The sequence below is a fragment of the Lepidochelys olivacea genome (assembly GCF_965140295.1).
Source record: "Lepidochelys olivacea isolate rLepOli2 genome assembly, chromosome: 1".
Taxonomy (NCBI): domain Eukaryota; kingdom Metazoa; phylum Chordata; order Testudines; family Cheloniidae; genus Lepidochelys; species Lepidochelys olivacea.
In genome coordinates, this window is record NC_140411.1 from 112,212,697 (window position 1) to 112,229,826 (window position 17,130).

The following is a 17,130-nucleotide window of genomic DNA, read 5'->3' on the forward strand; positions in this document are numbered from 1 at the left end:
CGTTTTAAGGAATGTGCTTTTATGGCTTTAAACAAGACAACGTTCTCCCGTTAAATCAAGCATAATATGGTGTATTGTGTTTGAAAATATAACTGGTTAATGTAACTCTTTTTTCCATCTGCAGCCTTTGTATGATACTGCGTATCTAACACTATACAATATCAGCTTCACATCTCTTCCTATCCTCTTGTACAGTCTAATGGAACAACATGTCAGTACAGACATGCTCAAGAGAGAACCTTCACTGTACAGGTAAAGGTAATCATTTAGCCCAAAATGTTTGGCTATTCATTTGTAGACTGTCTTTTTTGGAATGTGTCTCCAAAATACCTTTAGCGTTTACCTTTTCCATTGTGCACAATATAAGAAATTCAACATCCTCTAACAATTAAATGCGCTGCACCTGAGATGGTAGTTCTGTAAATATTTTGGAAATGACCGGATGTATATAGTATACTATACAGCATATATATGTTTAGGGCTGTTGATTAATCACAGTTAACTCACGCTATTAACTTAAAAAAACATTAATCACGATTTTAAAAATTAATCGTGATTAATCGCAGTTTTAATTGCACTGGTAAACAATAGAATACCAATTGAAATTTATTAAATATTTTGGCTGTTTTTCTACCTTTTCAAATATATTGATTTCAATTACAACACAGAATACAAAGTATACACTGTTCACTTTATATTATTTTTATTACAAATATTTGCACTGTAAAAATGATAAACAAAAGAAACAGTATTTTTCAGTTCACCTCATACAATACCATAATGCAATCTCTTTATCGTGCAAATGCAACTTACAAATGTAGATTTTTTTTGGTTATGTAACTGCACTCAAAAACAAAACAATGTAAATCTTTAGATCCTACAAGTCCACTCAGTCCTACTTCTCGTTCAGCCAATCGCCCTGACAAACAAGTTTGTTTACATTTATGGGAGATAATGCTGTCCATTTCTTATTTATAATGTCAACAGAAAGTGAGAACAGGCGTTCACATGGCACTTTTGTAGCCGGCATTGCAAGGTACCTATGTGCCAGATATGCTAAGCATTCGGATGCCTCTTCATGCTTCGGCCACCATTCCAGAGGACATGCTTCCATGCTGCTGATGCTCATTAAAAAAATAATGCGTTAATTAAATTTGTGACTGAACTCCTTGCGGGAGAATTGTATGTCTCTGGCTCTATTTTATGCGCATTGTGCCATATATTTCATGTTATAGTAGTCTTGGATGATGACTCGGCACATGTTCATTTTAAGAACACTTTCACTGCAGATGTGACAAAACGCAAAGAAGGTACCAATGTGAGATTTCTAAAGCTGGCTATAGCACTCAAACCAAGGTTTCAGAATCTGAAGTGCCTTCCAAAATCTGAGAGGGCCAAGGTGTGGAGCATGCTTTCAGAGATCAAAAAAGAACAGCACTCCCATGCGGAAACTACAGAACCCAAATCACCAAAAAAGAAAATCAGCGTTCTCCTGGTGGCATTTGATTCAGATGATAAAAATGAACATGCATCGGTCTGCACTGCTTTGAATGGTTATTGAGCAGAACCCCGTCATCAGCATGGACGTATGTCCTCTGGAATGGTGGTTGAAGCATGAAGGGACATATGAATCTTTAGCACATTTGACATGTAAATATCTTGCAATGCTAGCTACAGCAGTGCGATGTGAACACCTGTTCTCACTTTCAGGTGACATTGTGAACAAGAAGTGGGCAGCATTATCTCCTGCAAATGTAAAAAACCTTGTTTGTCTGAGCAACTGGCTGAACAAGAAGTAGGACTGAATGGACTTGTAGGCTCTAAAGTTTTACATTGTTTTATCTTTGAATGCAGTTATTTTTTGTACATAATTCTACATTTGTAAGTTCAACTTTCATGATAAAGAGATTGCACTACAGTATTTGTATTAGGTGAATTGAAAAATACTGTTTATTTTGTTTTTTGCAGTGCAAGTATTTGTAATAAAAATAAATATAAAGTGAGAAGTGTACACTTTGTACTCTGTTATAAATGAAATCAATATCTTTGAAAAGGTAGAAAACATCCAAAAATATTTAAATAAATGGTGTTCTATTATTGTTTAACAGTGTGATTAATCGCAATTAATTTTTGTAATTGCTTCGCAGCCCTAATATATATATTTCAATAGCTGGATAAACTCTGTAGATCATGTACAATCTTGGACAGAAGTTCAGAATTATAGTAGAAAATTATTGCCCTACAGAGTGGAAAAAAACGTATTCGTTTAGTATTGTTTAATGCCTCCATCTGTGGAGGACAGCAGATTCCTAGAAACAAAACACACTATATATCTATTTATAAACTTTTCTTTTGAGGGGAAAGAGAGACTGATAGCTGCAGTTTCTCGCTCCTTTTTCCTTAAATATTCTCTTTGCTGGATCTAATTCCATCAGTGAGTTCCTTGTTTCTTGCAGAGGTGAGTGGTGCGGGTATAGTCAAAGATATCTTTTATGCAGCAACATGTTTTTCACAATAGACGCCATGTGAACAAGTTTTTTTGAAGCCCCATAAACATATTGTTGCTGCTTGTTGAAATACCTCAAGCCTGCTTCCAGTATGCCATAGTGTTTCCTTGAAACTTTTATCAGTTTTACATGTCCCAAGATCCTTTTGGCAGGGAGACTAAAATAGTCAACGGCAAAATGTTGACTAGCTTTCAGGACAGTAATGCTAAAACTATTTTAGATTACTCTTCTCTGCCAGTTGGATGACTATTTCTGCCAATAAACTGCATTTGGCAGTCCACATTAGGATGAGTGTCTGGTTTGGATTGCTGAAGCTGCAAAACCCGTGCCTTATTTTGAGAGTAATTGTAGATGCCCAAAGCATAAACTTGAAAAGTGTAATATGGCTCCAGGTATTTATTTCACAATTGGGTGAACTCTTAGATCCTAAGGGCAATATGACATACTGCTATTGAAAACTCATTTTTATTACACCTTACAATTTAAAAAAATGCTTGTTTTGGAGAGTCACATTTTTGTTTGGCTTTTGAGAGCATAGCATATTTAATGCCCACTGATCTTCTGAACTTATTTTGTCAGTCAATAGCACAAAATTATTGCAGGCCACATGAGACACATGATGCTCTTTTAGCCATTTATAGTGATGTATTCTTTTGAAAAAATTCCTGTTAAATGAATGGGGTAATTTACTCACAATGAAAAATAATTTAAGATCGTCCTGAGCCCAGTTTTTTTTAAAAGCTATTTGGATGAAAATATTGATTGATATGATCACTGATGGAAAGGGAGAGAGTGTATAAGTGCTTTTGTTTCCAGCTACTGTTTATATCTTTATAATTCACATTTTTCATTTCAGTTTTGCTCTGACCCATTTTATGATATTTTATGATAGGCCATGTCCCAATTTTCTGTGTATGAGAATTAAACAAGTACCATTCAAATTCATATGTACTGTGGAAAATTTACTATAGCCAAATACTTTTGTCCAACAATCAATCAATCACATTTTCTAAAGGAAAGCATTCTAGTAATACTCTTTATGTTAATATACTCTTTGATTCTGGTAAGCGTGACTCCACCTATGTTGTTAACATTCCATATCGTAGTAATAAGTTTGTCCTGTGCTCTCTTTGTTTACAAAGAGCACCACCTGGAAAAGAAAACAAAGTCTCCAGAGACCTCTAGTGTTTCAGTTTATTACATATCTTTTTAGGTCATCAGTGTGTACAGCACTTTATAAAACTTGTACTTTAAACATGTCCCTTCCCTGAAGAGATTGAAATCTAACTTGCACTGGTACAGTACAAATACAGAATTTACCATCAGAGTGGGAACTGGTAGAATTATAGTCAATGAGTAGTGGAGAAGGCTAGAAAAAAGTCGTAGATCTTACGGAGAGAGATGAATGTGGGTCTGGTAGACACCTGTCGCATGGGAAGCGTTTAGCTGTTCCAAATAAAATATTTTAAATATTTCTTCTCACAGAATAATTTGTTGACTTCATATTTCTTAGATCTTTTTAGCATGCCACTCTGAGTGCATATGTCTTGTTTTGTTCAGGGATATCACCAAGAATGCTCTTCTGCGCTGGCGTGTATTTATTTATTGGACGTTCTTGGGACTGTTTGATGCTGTGGTATTTTTTTTTGGTGCCTATTTCTTGTTTGACAACACTACTGTGACCAGCAATGGACAGGTTAGTATTTAGTTTGATCAAAGTAGACTTGGGAAATGAAGAAATTGTAACTTTTAAAATCCCAAATGTTCAATTATGATTTACATAGGCGTAATTCATTAAAAATAACGAACTATTGTCATAAAGGCTTCCTGTAAAGTTAACAACTTTTATGGGTGGCAGTGAGATAGGAGTGATCTGTAACTCTGTGTTTAACAGAAGCAGAATTATATAGCTAAAATACTGTGGATCAGTAATCAGCATGTGGCTGCATGCTACTTTGTGGGAGTATGGGGGAGTTTATAACCTGAACTCGAAATATCCTGTAAGAATTTACATTATAACTTTGCTATTTCATAATTAACACCTACTTCATCAATATCTTGATAATTTGACTCATTTAATTAATTTGTGTATATTTTAAAAAGATAGACACCTGAATATCCTTGTGATGGGTACCACGCAAGAGCCTAAATATAAAAGACTAGAATTACATGTTTAACATTTATACATTTTACGTGTCTTTTAAGATATTCTATTTCTACTTACTGTACAGTGACATGAATATAAATTCTTAAGGACCTTTTGCATTTTAGTTATTTATACATTAACATTTTTTGGTCTATTTTATTTGTGTCTTGCTTTTTTTTCTTTTTTGCTACTTGCTTCTCTTCCTAACCTCAGCTAATGACAGCCAACACTCATATGGTAAGACTACTGTGGTTTTGTCATGATGTGCATTTTCTCTTTCCCAATTCTTGAACTAAAGAACAGTTAAAATATTTCCTACAAATATTTTCATGACTTCTGTCCTTTATAGAAATATTAGCCGTTGCTGCCTTTTTCATTTCTTTAAAAATTGTTACGGCCAGGGAGTTGTATTAGAAAGACTATAATTTTTTGACAATATTCATTTTCTGCTTTCCTTTGCGTTATGTTGTGTTTTCATCAGTGCTTCCCACTCAGCTTTTTTGTCTTATTGAAAATCTGTACTCTAGTCGATTTATAATATCTGACATTTCCAAAACTTTAGAAAAGATTCATTGAATGACAGTGAGAATACAACAGTGAAATTTTTTTACCCAATTTTAAGTGAAACAGATCTGTCCACAAATGTCACTTGTAATTCTACATTTACTAGAGAAGTAATATTCGAGTAGAATGGATATTGTAACATCATTGAATGTAATAAACTAAGCCACTATGTGAGAAAAGATAGGAATCTTCTTTTTAAGATTGCCTGTACACTGAAAAAATTACCATTGGGCAGTGCAGTGTGCTACAGTAGTTCTGTTTATCCTGTACTTATGTTTTCAGTCTGATGTTGAAAACTCTATATCGTTTCAATTTTTGGTATACATAAAATTGTCTTTTTCAGACCTGTGGGTATCGCATAGCCTCTCGTTGTTGCCAGATGTGTTGATTCAGAGTCCATCTTTAATCTTTTAGTTCAGTCTTGTTGTGTAGATAGAGCCAGCTTGCTTTTAACAATGTTCCCAAAACACATTAAAGCCTCATCCCAAAATGTTCAAAGTTGGGTGCTTAAGGTTAGGTACCCACATTAATATTTAGGTACCTAAAATAAGTAGCCTAATGACAGAGGTATTGAGTATCCTGAGCTCCATTTGAAGTCAGAATTTAAGGGGAAATTCAGCACATTTTGGAACTCTGACCTTTTATTTCAGTGTTAAGCATGGATTTTGGGTGCCTGAAAATGTTGGCTGCCAGGGATAAGTTATCAACTGAAATGTGGACATCAACCTCAACTCTAAACAATGATTGAGTGTCCGATATGTGCTAAGTGCCTCACAAAATCAAGCTTTGAGTGGCTTACAATATCAATTCAGTATCTCACAACAAGTCAGTCAAAAACAAGTTAAGGGGGAGAGGAGAGACAAGTGTGACAGTCTCATGAAGCTACACTAGATGATCCACCTTAGGTTCCAAGTTGTTAAAATGGACAACTTCTAGATTATTGCATCAAGAAGGTATTTTTTTTCAGCTTTTCACCCCAAATCTCCACTTCCGCCAAGGCTAGTAAAAATGTGAGGCAAGTTAATGTCCTTTACTGTGTGAAAAACTCCAATGTGACAGGCCAGATAATGGCATGACATTCAGCTTAAAAATAAATCACAAACCTAAAGCATCTAACTTTATTTACAAATCTTATTGAAGGTCCACTACAATCCCTAAAGTGATATACTGTTAGAATTTTGGGTGTCCTTTATCACCCATCGTCTTTCATTTCTCTTGGCCAGCTGACTGCAAAATGGCTGGCCCAGAGCAATTGGCTGACAAGCAAAATTCAGGTGTCCAAGATCTGTCAATAATAATAGTAGTCAATTTACTACAGCAATGCCTAGATACCCCAACTGAATTGTGGACCCCATTGTGTTAGGCACAGTACTAACACATAGTAAGAGATGTTCCCCAAAGAGCTTGCAATTTAAACAGAGAAGGCAAAGAGTAAAGAAAGGAATGCAACATAGAAGCAGAGTGATTGCAGGTGGTAAATGTCATATAACTTATACAGTGTGTTTTGTGTGCTCTTGATTTGGTGTTTTGTTGTAGGATTTTTAAAATTGTATTATTGGGGTCGGAAAAGTGGGAAAAGGGCAGGAGAGACGATGGGTTAATAGGAGCAAAGGAGTGGGAAAGACAAAAGAAGGGAATAGGGACAATGAAGGAGAAGGAGAGATGGGAGAAGTAGGATTGAAAATTGTAGAGGAACTTGGAGGACAGGGACAAAAGTGGATGGGAATCTGGGAGGCAGTGACCATGAGTTGGTTGAGTTCAGGATCCTGACGCAGGGAAGAAAGGTAAGCAGCAGGATACGGACCCTGGACTTCAGGAAAGCAGACTTCGACTCCCTCAGGGAACGGATGGCCAGGATCCCCTGGGGGACTAACTTGAAGGGGAAAGGAGTCCAGGAGAGCTGGCTGTATTTCAAGGAATCCCTGTTGAGGTTACAGGGACAAACCATCCCGATGAGTCGAAAGAATAGTAAATATGGCAGGCAACCAGCTTGGCTTAATGGTGAAATCCTAGCGGATCTTAAACATAAAAAAGAAGCTTACAAGAAGTGGAAGGTTGGACATATGACCAGGGAAGAGTATAAAAATATTGCTCGGGCATGTAGGAATGTTATCAGGAGGGCCAAATCGCACCTGGAGCTGCAGCTAGCCAGAGATGTCAAGAGTAACAAGAAGGGTTTCTTCAGGTATGTTGGCAACAAGAAGAAAGCCAAGGAATGTGTGGGCCCCTTACTGAATGAGGGAGGCAACCTAGTGACAGAGGATGTGGAAAAAGCTAATGTACTCAATGCTTTTTTTGCCTCTGTTTTCACTAACAAGTTCAGCTCCCAGACTGCTGCGCTGGGCATCACAAAATGCGGAAGAGATGGCCAGCCCTCTGTGGAGATAGAGGCGGTTAGGGACTATTTAGAAAAGCTGGACGTGCACAAGTCCATGGGGCCGGACGAGTTGCATCCGAGAGTGCTGAAGGAATTGGCAGCTGTGATTGCAGAGCCACTGGCCATTATCTTTGAAAACTCGTGGCGAACGGGGGAAGTCCCGGATGACTGGAAAAAGGCTAATGTAGTGCCAATCTTTAAAAAAGGGAAGAAGGAAGATCCTGGGAACTACAGGCCAGTCAGCCTCACCTCAGTCCCTGGAAAAATCATGGAGCAGGTCCTCAAAGAATCAATCCTGAAGCACTTGCATGAGAGGAAAGTGATCAGGAACAGCCAGCATGGATTCACCAAGGGAAGGTCATGCCTGACTAATCTAATCGCCTTTTATGATGAGATTACTGGTTCTGTGGATGAAGGGAAAGGAGTGGATGTATTGTTTCTTGACTTTAGCAAAGCTTTTGACACGGTCTCCCATAGTATTCTTGTCAGCAAGTTAAGGAAGTATGGGCTGGATGAATGCACTATAAGGTGGGTAGAAAGCTGGCTAGATTGTCGGGCTCAACGGGTAGTGATCAATGGCTCCATGTCTAGTTGGCAGCCGGTATCAAGTGGAGTGCCCCAAGGGTCGGTCCTGGGGCCGGTTTTATTCAATATCTTCATAAATGATCTGGAGGATGGTGTGGATTGCACTCTCAGCAAATTTGCGGATGATACTAAACTGGGAGGAGTGGTAGATACGCTGGAGGGGAGGGATAGGATACAGAAGGACCTAGACCAATTGGAAGATTGGGCCAAAAGGAATCTGATGAGGTTCAATAAGGATAAGTGCAGGGTCCTGCACTTAGGACGGAAGAACCCAATGCACAGCTACAGACTAGGGACCGAATGGCTAGGCAGCAGTTCTGTGGAAAAGGACCTAGGGGTGACAGTGGACGAGAAGCTGGATATGAGTCAGCAGTGTGCCCTTGTTGCCAAGAAGGCCAATGGCATTTTGGGATGTATAAGTAGGGGCATAGCGAGCAGATCGAGGGACGTGATCGTTCCCCTCTATTCGACATTGGTGAGGCCTCATCTGGAGTACTGTGTCCAGTTTTGGGCCCCACACTTCAAGAAGGATGTGGATAAATTGGAGAGAGTCCAGCGAAGGGCAACAAAAATGATTAGGGGACTGGAACACATGAGTTATGAGGAGAGGCTGAGGGAGCTGGGATTGTTTAGTCTGCAGAAGAGAAGAATGAGGGGGGATTTGATAGCTGCTTTCAACTACCTGAAAGGGGGTTCCAAAGAGGATGGCTCTAGACTGTTCTCAATGGTAGCAGATGACAGAACGAGGAGTAATGGTCTCAAGTTGCAGTGGGGGAGGTTTAGATTGGATATTAGGAAAAACTTCTTCACTAAGAGGGTGGTGAAACACTGGAATGCGTTACCTAGGGAGGTGGTAGAATCTCCTTCCTTAGAGGTTTTTAAGGTCAGGCTTGACAAAGCCCTGGCTGGGATGATTTAACTGGGAATTGGTCCTGCTTTGAGCAGGGGGTTGGACTAGATGACCTTCTGGGGTCCCTTCCAACCCTGATATTCTATGATTCTATGATTCTATGACAATGAGGTCAGAAGCAGAATGAAAGTGAGGACAAAGGGAGTAGGAGCATATCATAGCAAACCAGCAAACAGAACACAATACCCAGAATTTGAAGTAAAATGTTCACCATCTGGGTTTGATACACCTTCTTTTACTGGGAATCTGGACTTGCCATCCCACAAAGTCTGCTGAGCACTATACATACAAGCATTCAAACTGGTACCAGATCTTCAAGTTCTTATTCTGTCAGAGAGGTGCCTAGACCAGCATCTAATTACTTGAATATCTAATTGCTGGAAGAAAGTCAGCATGTGTTGGCATGACCCGAAGTCCTGAACAAGTCAACTAACTAAAGGGTTAAAGAGTCCAGCCTAGCCTCTCTAATCAAGAAGTGAACTGAATTTTTCAGAAGTGGCACACACAATAGTACAGCCATGAGCATGGCCATGTCAAAATCAAGTTGATTACCAAAACGAAACCTCAGTAAATCAAAATCCTTCAGGTTGTACAGGTAAGAGGATTAAATGCAGAAGGTCTGACTAGTGAATGAAAGGTGCCACATAGGCTTAAATAAAGAAATTAGATAGATGTGAAAGTCCTGATTATGGAGGAACAGACAATCACTTTAATATTTCAGTCATTCATTGCTTTAATGTTTCTTCGTCTTAAACACCATGCACACAGATAAATTTGGATGAACTGTTGAAATGTTGTATTGAATGTAAAATATCAAGAAGTTAAAATACAGCCGCATGTGATCTTAGTTTCAATGGAATTAACTTAAGATAAATGAGAAATCAACACTGTGGGATAACATATGGTTGAAGGTATCCTTTCTAACTGAGATTCAGAATCTGATATTGGGTATGATGAAGTTTGAGTACTGGTCTATGTAAAATGAGTGGATGGTGTCTGTCTACTTTCTCGTGGAGAGGTGTCCACATCAAAGAAACTACTAGCACAGCTGGCAGTGAGGCACCATTGCTGGAAGGTTCAGTGGAGATACAAAGGATCACCATGTGAAAAAGGGAAGTTATCATCCCTGGAGGTGACGCCATGTGTTATCAACCCTTCAAATCAGAACTACATCAAATTGAGTGAGCCTTCACAGCTTCATATGCTCTAATGGTTATGGGACATAAATCTCTAAGGATAGTAATTTACACTTTTCATCAACACTAATAATTATTTCTGCAGAGAGCCTACTAGTCTGGAGTAAATGTGGTGAACGTCAAGGCCTGAGCAACTCCACACCTTTCTCCTCAACATGTAGTTGAGGAGGTCCACCAGATCAAAGTATAGCTGGGAGGAAAGACCCTTTCTACCTGACTGTGTGCTCCTTCTAGTCTCTGCTCTGGTGCCTCTCCTGTGGAACAGGTTGCCTGCCTGATATCTTCTCAGGAAGTTGTCCAAAATCTTGTGGAGTCTCTTACCATTTGGTTTAGGGTGAAGATTCAATGAGGTATAAGGGGCTGGTCAGGCCAGGCCTGTTCCAGTCACTGCAACACTCCATGCACAGTTTCAGTCCTACTGTCATCAGTATAGCTGTGGGAGTACTACTGCAATAGTTCTTGTCTCATTGTGAAGTAAAGGTAACAGAGACTGGTGGGAGGCATGTTGCTGGTAGAGAGGACTTTGCTGGGCAGCAAAAGCCTAGCAACCAAGTAGGGAGAAGAGCTACAAACAAACAAACAATGTATCGAGAAGCAGCCCAGATTCCAAACTGGTGGTTTCCTTCACAGGAAATCAATTTAAAAGACACACCAAAATCTCTCTTAAACAAAATAGAAAACCTGGGATATTTTATCATAATACGTGTTGTTCAGTCTATTAAAGTACATTATTTCAAGATTTATTGTACCATAACTATAATTTCTGATAGTAGCTCAGATACCATGGTGAGGGGTGATCTTATGAAAACCTAGTTGAATAACTGAGTAGTGAATATACATAATACTATGGATTTGACCGAATATTATTAATAATCATAATATTTTGTTACAGTAGTATGTAGAAGCCTAACTGAGATTGGGACTTCATTGTACTAGATAAAACACTTACTTAGAAGTCTCTACTTTGCAGAATTTATAATATATATGGTCTTTATTTCCCTTTGTGTAAAAGCCAAAGTTATTTTGGTTGGTTGGTGGTGTTTTTGTTTTGTTTTAAGGCTCTATGTTAAAGTTGGTATCTGAAATAAATGACTTACAGTATGTCTGAAGTTTACTTAAGTAACACCTAATCTCTATTACAAATACTAGTATATGGAAAATATGCATGCCACTTCTGTGTCTTGGTTTAATAAGGCAGAAGTCATATTTATCAATTGCAACACAATTATATCTTAGTATAAAATAGCACATTTTTCATAAATCTTGGAAATGGAATGAAGTGGAAAGAAATTGTAGCTCATGTAATCTTTGCATGTCTGCCCTGCCCTCATGCAACCAACTAGCAGCCTCTGGTGCAGCATGCTGGAAGTCTACAGTCACTACATTTGAATAAGAAAATTCAGCTCAGCTCATCTGCTCCTGAGCTGTATGCTGTCTCTATCTGAGTAAGCAGCAGCTGCTCCCTCGTGTGTTGTCTGTGTTCATCTCTCAGATCCTCTTCACATCATTTTCAAATTTCCTTCTCTGTGCCATCTATCTGAAGAATCTCGAGCATGAGATACTTCAGATATTGCATCATTATCACAGCTTCTAAAATAGATATATGTGTAGGTGTTAAAAGGTATTATGTTGGTATCCTGAACCATAAATATTGTATGCTACATAAAGCAGTGTGCATTTAGGGTAGTTGAGGTGATTTTATTTCAAGGTGCATGTAGTGAGGAATAAAAGGAAAAAAATCTAGTATCAACTACTCAAAGCTATTTTTTTTTAAAACAGTGAAGTTTATACATACCTACATTTCTATGATGCATATCACATTCTTACTTGTCCTGTTACCAACCTGATGCATTCATCAGTCTCCATGAAGACATGTGACTCCAAGAGCTAGAGAGGAGGGAGGTCAGAAAGATGGCTGTTGAGAAGACTCTGAAGATATCATCAGTGCTGTCATGGGAAACAGCGCGATGACACGCTAACTGTGCTTCAGTTTTTCTTTACGCAAAGAAAACTACCAATGAGCTTTGGGCTGAGTGTTCTGATTATGTGTATTCTGCTTGTGTGCAGCCTGAAATATGAGCAAAATAAACTGATATCCAAATAGTTTTTTCTAGATGGATCATGATACAATGAAGTACATTACCTATAATGACTTTGGACCCTTTTTTATAGATGTTTGGAAACTGGACCTTTGGAACATTGGTGTTTACTGTGCTAGTATTTACAGTTACATTGAAGGTAAGATATTCTATATTAATATTTCATCTACTGAGACTCTGGGATTTCCATCAATAGCGACAGTTGTACCCTATCGTATTTACTAAAACCAACTCTCCCAATATGGTATTTTGACTATAATCCTTCTACTTACGGAGAACTAGACATGGTTTCCTTCGGAGTTTGTCGATGCTGCTCCTGTCCAGAGCTGTTGGTATATGAAGCTATAAAAAAAACTCTGTACATTGGTTGAATCTGTGCAGGGTTACTGGCAGCTCAAGAATGAAGGATTTAGCTGGAGTTCCAGAGTTGGATCTTGACATATCATCACATTGTTGCCAATGAATTGCCAGATTGATCCTGTTTGTGGTTTGGTTTTAATTTTTAAGTTCAGCTTTCTAGCTTGTTATGGTGATGTATTCCTTTTCAGATGCATCCCTTTTCAGATGCCCTATCAAAGTTGGTTTATGTTTAAATATACTGATTTCTTACACATTCTGTATAATGAAATGAAAATTTCTGTGCAGAAATGCACATATACTTATATTTTGCTTGAGTTCCTTTCATGTGACTTTTTAGCCAGGGTATTCAAAATAGCTGATTTTACTGAGTTAATTGTTGGAATACTTTCTCCAGTAGATTTTCACTGTCAAAAGAGAGAAGCGTTGGGAGTTCATGACTTATATTTCTATCATCCAATAAGTACAGCCTATTAGATGAAAAGAGAGCATCAGTAATGAGCATCACTATGTAATTATTTGTTTGTTATAAGGGGGGAGAGAATTCTTTTAATTGTTGAGGCAGTTTATAATTGCCAATTTTCAGTAATTATATACATAAGTTTTTAACTGATATAAAGTAGGACAGTTACAGCCTAATTATAAAGAGGAACAAGAGGGAGGACGGTGAAACAATAGTCTGGGGCTGTGCTAGTAATATCTCAATGTTATAATTTCCTAATGAATAGTCAAGCCTTTGTCATGACATATACTAGATCTCAGTACAGATTAGTACTTAGGTATGGGAACTTTCTTAGGTATGGTAGAAATAGAAAGGTATCATTGTTCCCTAAAGTTCTGCAAAGATTTCTCAGATTAATTCTTTAAATAGTTCATTGATTTTCTTTGTACCTCATCTCCTGTTGAGTCTTTTATCACTTCTAAAAAATAATATAAACACCAAGATGACCTGTTTTCTTTCAGCTTGCACTAGATACACACTACTGGACATGGATAAACCACTTTGTGATCTGGGGATCGTTGTTGTTCTACATTATCTTTTCCCTCCTCTGGGGAGGAATTATCTGGTAGGAACCTAGTGTGAATTGTATTGCAAATGTTATTTTCAGAAGCATAAAATAAGTTTATATATTCAACTGTGTTTTTTTTTTCAAATAAAATTCATTTAAGCTTTTATAGGTACTGTAATTTACAATACGAGTTACCAACTGAAACATGTCAGTCATGGCGATTAATGAATACTTGGCTTTTCTTTAGTTTAATAGCTGCTAAAAATGTTCTTAAAGAAGAGAAGAAGAATAGCACTCAGACTGAGTCAGTAAGCACCTGAGTTTCTGGTTGTTCTATTGTTTTAAGAAACCAAAACCTCTATTTTTAATAAAGGCTTAAGTACATATTAAAGAGGTCCCCTGTTGTGCTAATATACATACTGCAGTACATTTTCTAAATTTGTAAAATGAGTTCATGTTAAAAGGCAAGGAGTTAACGTTGAATTTCAGACACAAGCTAAATGTGTTAGTGAGTACTACATTTGTTATGATAGCTAAATATTTCTGCTATTCACCAGATGTGAATAACGTTTTAGTAAATGTTTTTCCTTTCCTCCTTCTTTGCTTAAAATATATATATTATTATTGCAGAATTTATGCACCACCTACTGCTATTTTTGTTACTTTATTTGTGTATTTTTATGAATACATTCTGGCAAGGTTTAATATCCACTGCTAGCAAGGAAAATGGAAAGCAAAACTCATATTACAAAACTCTTGGATGTATATAGGAGAGAATAAAGAAAAAAGAAAAGGAGTACTTGTGGTACCTTAGAGACTAACCAATTTATCTGAGCATAAGCTTTCATGAGCTACAGCTCACTTCAGGAGACTTGTCTGGTTTCATGCTTTTGGCTGCAAACAGACTATAAAGGCATACGGCTTTAGATTAAATACATTTTTAAAAAATAGCTATAAAGTGCTTTGTTTTATCCATATTTACATTTTAACAGGATAAATCAGTTGTATATAACTGAAAAATCACTATCAACTTAATTACATTATTAAAAATTGTGGGGAGGAGAATAAACATGTATGTTATAAATAACTTGATTCTCATTCTCCACCCACATACTTCCCATGGGATTCCCATGCCCAATGAACTTTTGACTACCTTCTGGATGGGAGACCTGTGTCATTTATCTCCAACAGCATATTCTGACACTCTTATTCTTTTGGTGTCTTAACTGAGTGAGCCAGCTGGTTCCCCTCCCAATCTATAAGTGGAGAAGGGGACTGTTGCTAGCTTGCATCTTGCATACCAATTTGGGACTGGGAAGGGTGGTCTGCTCCCCGCTCCCCCCAGATCAGGAAGAATCTTCTGGGAGGCAGCCTATCCATTTCTCATTTCTGCAACAGCAGGGCTCAAGGTTCCCGTTGGCCCTGTTCTTCCCTTTTGAACTGGGTCTATACGTCTGAGGTTCCCCATGTTAATGACCTGGATGTAGAAACAGAAAGAAAATTTGCAGTGATACAAAGCTGGGAGTGGGGATTGCCAACACTTTGGAGGATAGAGCTAAAATTCAGAGGGATCTTGATAAATTGAAGAACTGGGCAATAGATCACAAAATGAAATTCAAAAAGGATAAATGTAAGGTGATACACTTAGGGAAGAAAAAACAAATGCAGAATGGGGGATAATTGGCTTGGCAGTAGCACTGCTGAGAAGGATCTGGGAGTTGTGGTGGATCACAGCCTCAACATGAGTCAGCAATGTGATGCTGTTGCAAAAAAAGCAAATGCAATATTAGGTTGCATTAACAAAAATATCACGTGCAAGTCACGGGAGATTAGGCCTCAGCTGGAGTACTGTGTCCGGTTTTGGTCACCAATATATAGAAAGGATGTAGAGAAACTGGAAAGGATCCAGAGGCGAGCAACAAAGATGATCAAAGGGATGGAATGAAAGCCATATGAGTAAAGGCTGAAGGGACTGGGAATGTTCTGTTTGGAAAAGAGGAGATTGAGGGGGGGACATGATAGCGATCTTCAAATACTGGAAAGGCTGCCATAAAAAAGACAGGAAAAAGCTGTTCTTTCTTGCCACAGAGGGCAGGACAAGAGGCAATGGGTTCAAACTACAGCATAGCAGATTTTGAGTAAATCTCAGGGGAAACTTCCTAACCATAAGAATGGTAGGACAATGTAACAGGCTGCCTAGGGAGGTAGTGGAAGCTTCTTCACTGGAGGTTTTCAAAAGGAGGCTGGATAGTCATCTGCCTTGGATGTCTCTTTTACCTTTGTTGATAAAAGTGACAGTGGCTTCTTAGTCACCATATGATCATGGCCATGTACGAGATAGAATGAGTCTGTGAGGGCCGCAGGGAAAATAAATGTGTTGGGGAGCTGGTCAAGGAAATATGTAGAGTCTGGGAAGTAGAAGGCATGAGATGGATGTGGGGGGAATGTGGGAGGCAGCAGGCAGACTCAGGAGGAATGCAGGACTATGTGATGACGAGGAGACTGTGAGGAGAAAGAGAAATATGGGGGGCAAATGAATGTAGGGAACAGATAGGGTACATGAGCATACAGGGAGAATGAGAATGGGGCTGTTCCCTATCCTTTCAAAGGAGGGAGGGGGATAGAATGGCGAGTTCCCCACGCACCAGCAGATAGACGAGGGTAAGTGTAGCTCTCTCCGATTAATGAACAGGGAGGCTACATTCTTGTGAGTGTATTTAAGGTTGAATTTTAAACCTGAGGTAACATACAAGTTGTGGAGGGGAGGTGTTCTTCCCCCTTAAGGTGAAAAAAATCAAAAGGCGTGTGAAAATGTTATATGTTTTTATATCCTAATTTTTCAGCCAATCATGAGTGGGGTATTTTGGGGGCATTAGGGGTCTGAGTCATGATTTTTGAACATTTGGAGTTGGCAATATTGAGGACAAATTTGGAACATTTGGAGGGGGAAGGGAGACCTGTTGAGTATCCCAGACCAGGCTGAAGTCTATTCTGTGGTTAATTTGGGGGCTGGAGTTGCTGATAATCATTCTCCTTCCATAGCCAGGGGAAGAATGATTTAGGCTAAAATATTGTACAAACTACAGTGGTTTTGATGCTAAGGGCTTGTCTACACTTACCGGGGGACCCACTAAATCGTCCGCAAATCGCTCTCTTGTTGACTCCTGTACTCCACTGTGTCGAGAAGAGTAAGTGGAGTCGACAGGAGAGCATCTCCTGTCGACATCACATAGTGTGGACCCCGCGGGAAGTAGATCTAAGCTACGTCGACTTGAGTTACACTATTCATGTAACTCAAATTGCGTAGCATAGATCCACTTTTCCTTGTAGTGTAGACAAGGCCTGAGCCAGGCAAAAGGTGGAGGCCGTTCGAACTAAG

General features: G+C 38.6%; 1 protein-coding gene across 2 annotated transcripts in view; it reads left to right on the forward strand.

Moving 5' to 3' along the window:
* The window catches only part of ATP11A (ATPase phospholipid transporting 11A), a 231,298-nt gene that overhangs the window by 201,540 nt on the left and 12,628 nt on the right, over window positions 1-17,130 (forward strand). For both annotated transcript variants that reach the window (XM_084616791.1, XM_084616792.1), the window contains exons 24-27: window positions 125-252; window positions 4,068-4,203; window positions 12,458-12,523; window positions 13,705-13,808. In XM_084616791.1, coding sequence (XP_084472917.1) covers window positions 125-252; window positions 4,068-4,203; window positions 12,458-12,523; window positions 13,705-13,808 — 434 coding nt within the window. The remainder of the gene's footprint in view (window positions 1-124; window positions 253-4,067; window positions 4,204-12,457; window positions 12,524-13,704; window positions 13,809-17,130) is intronic.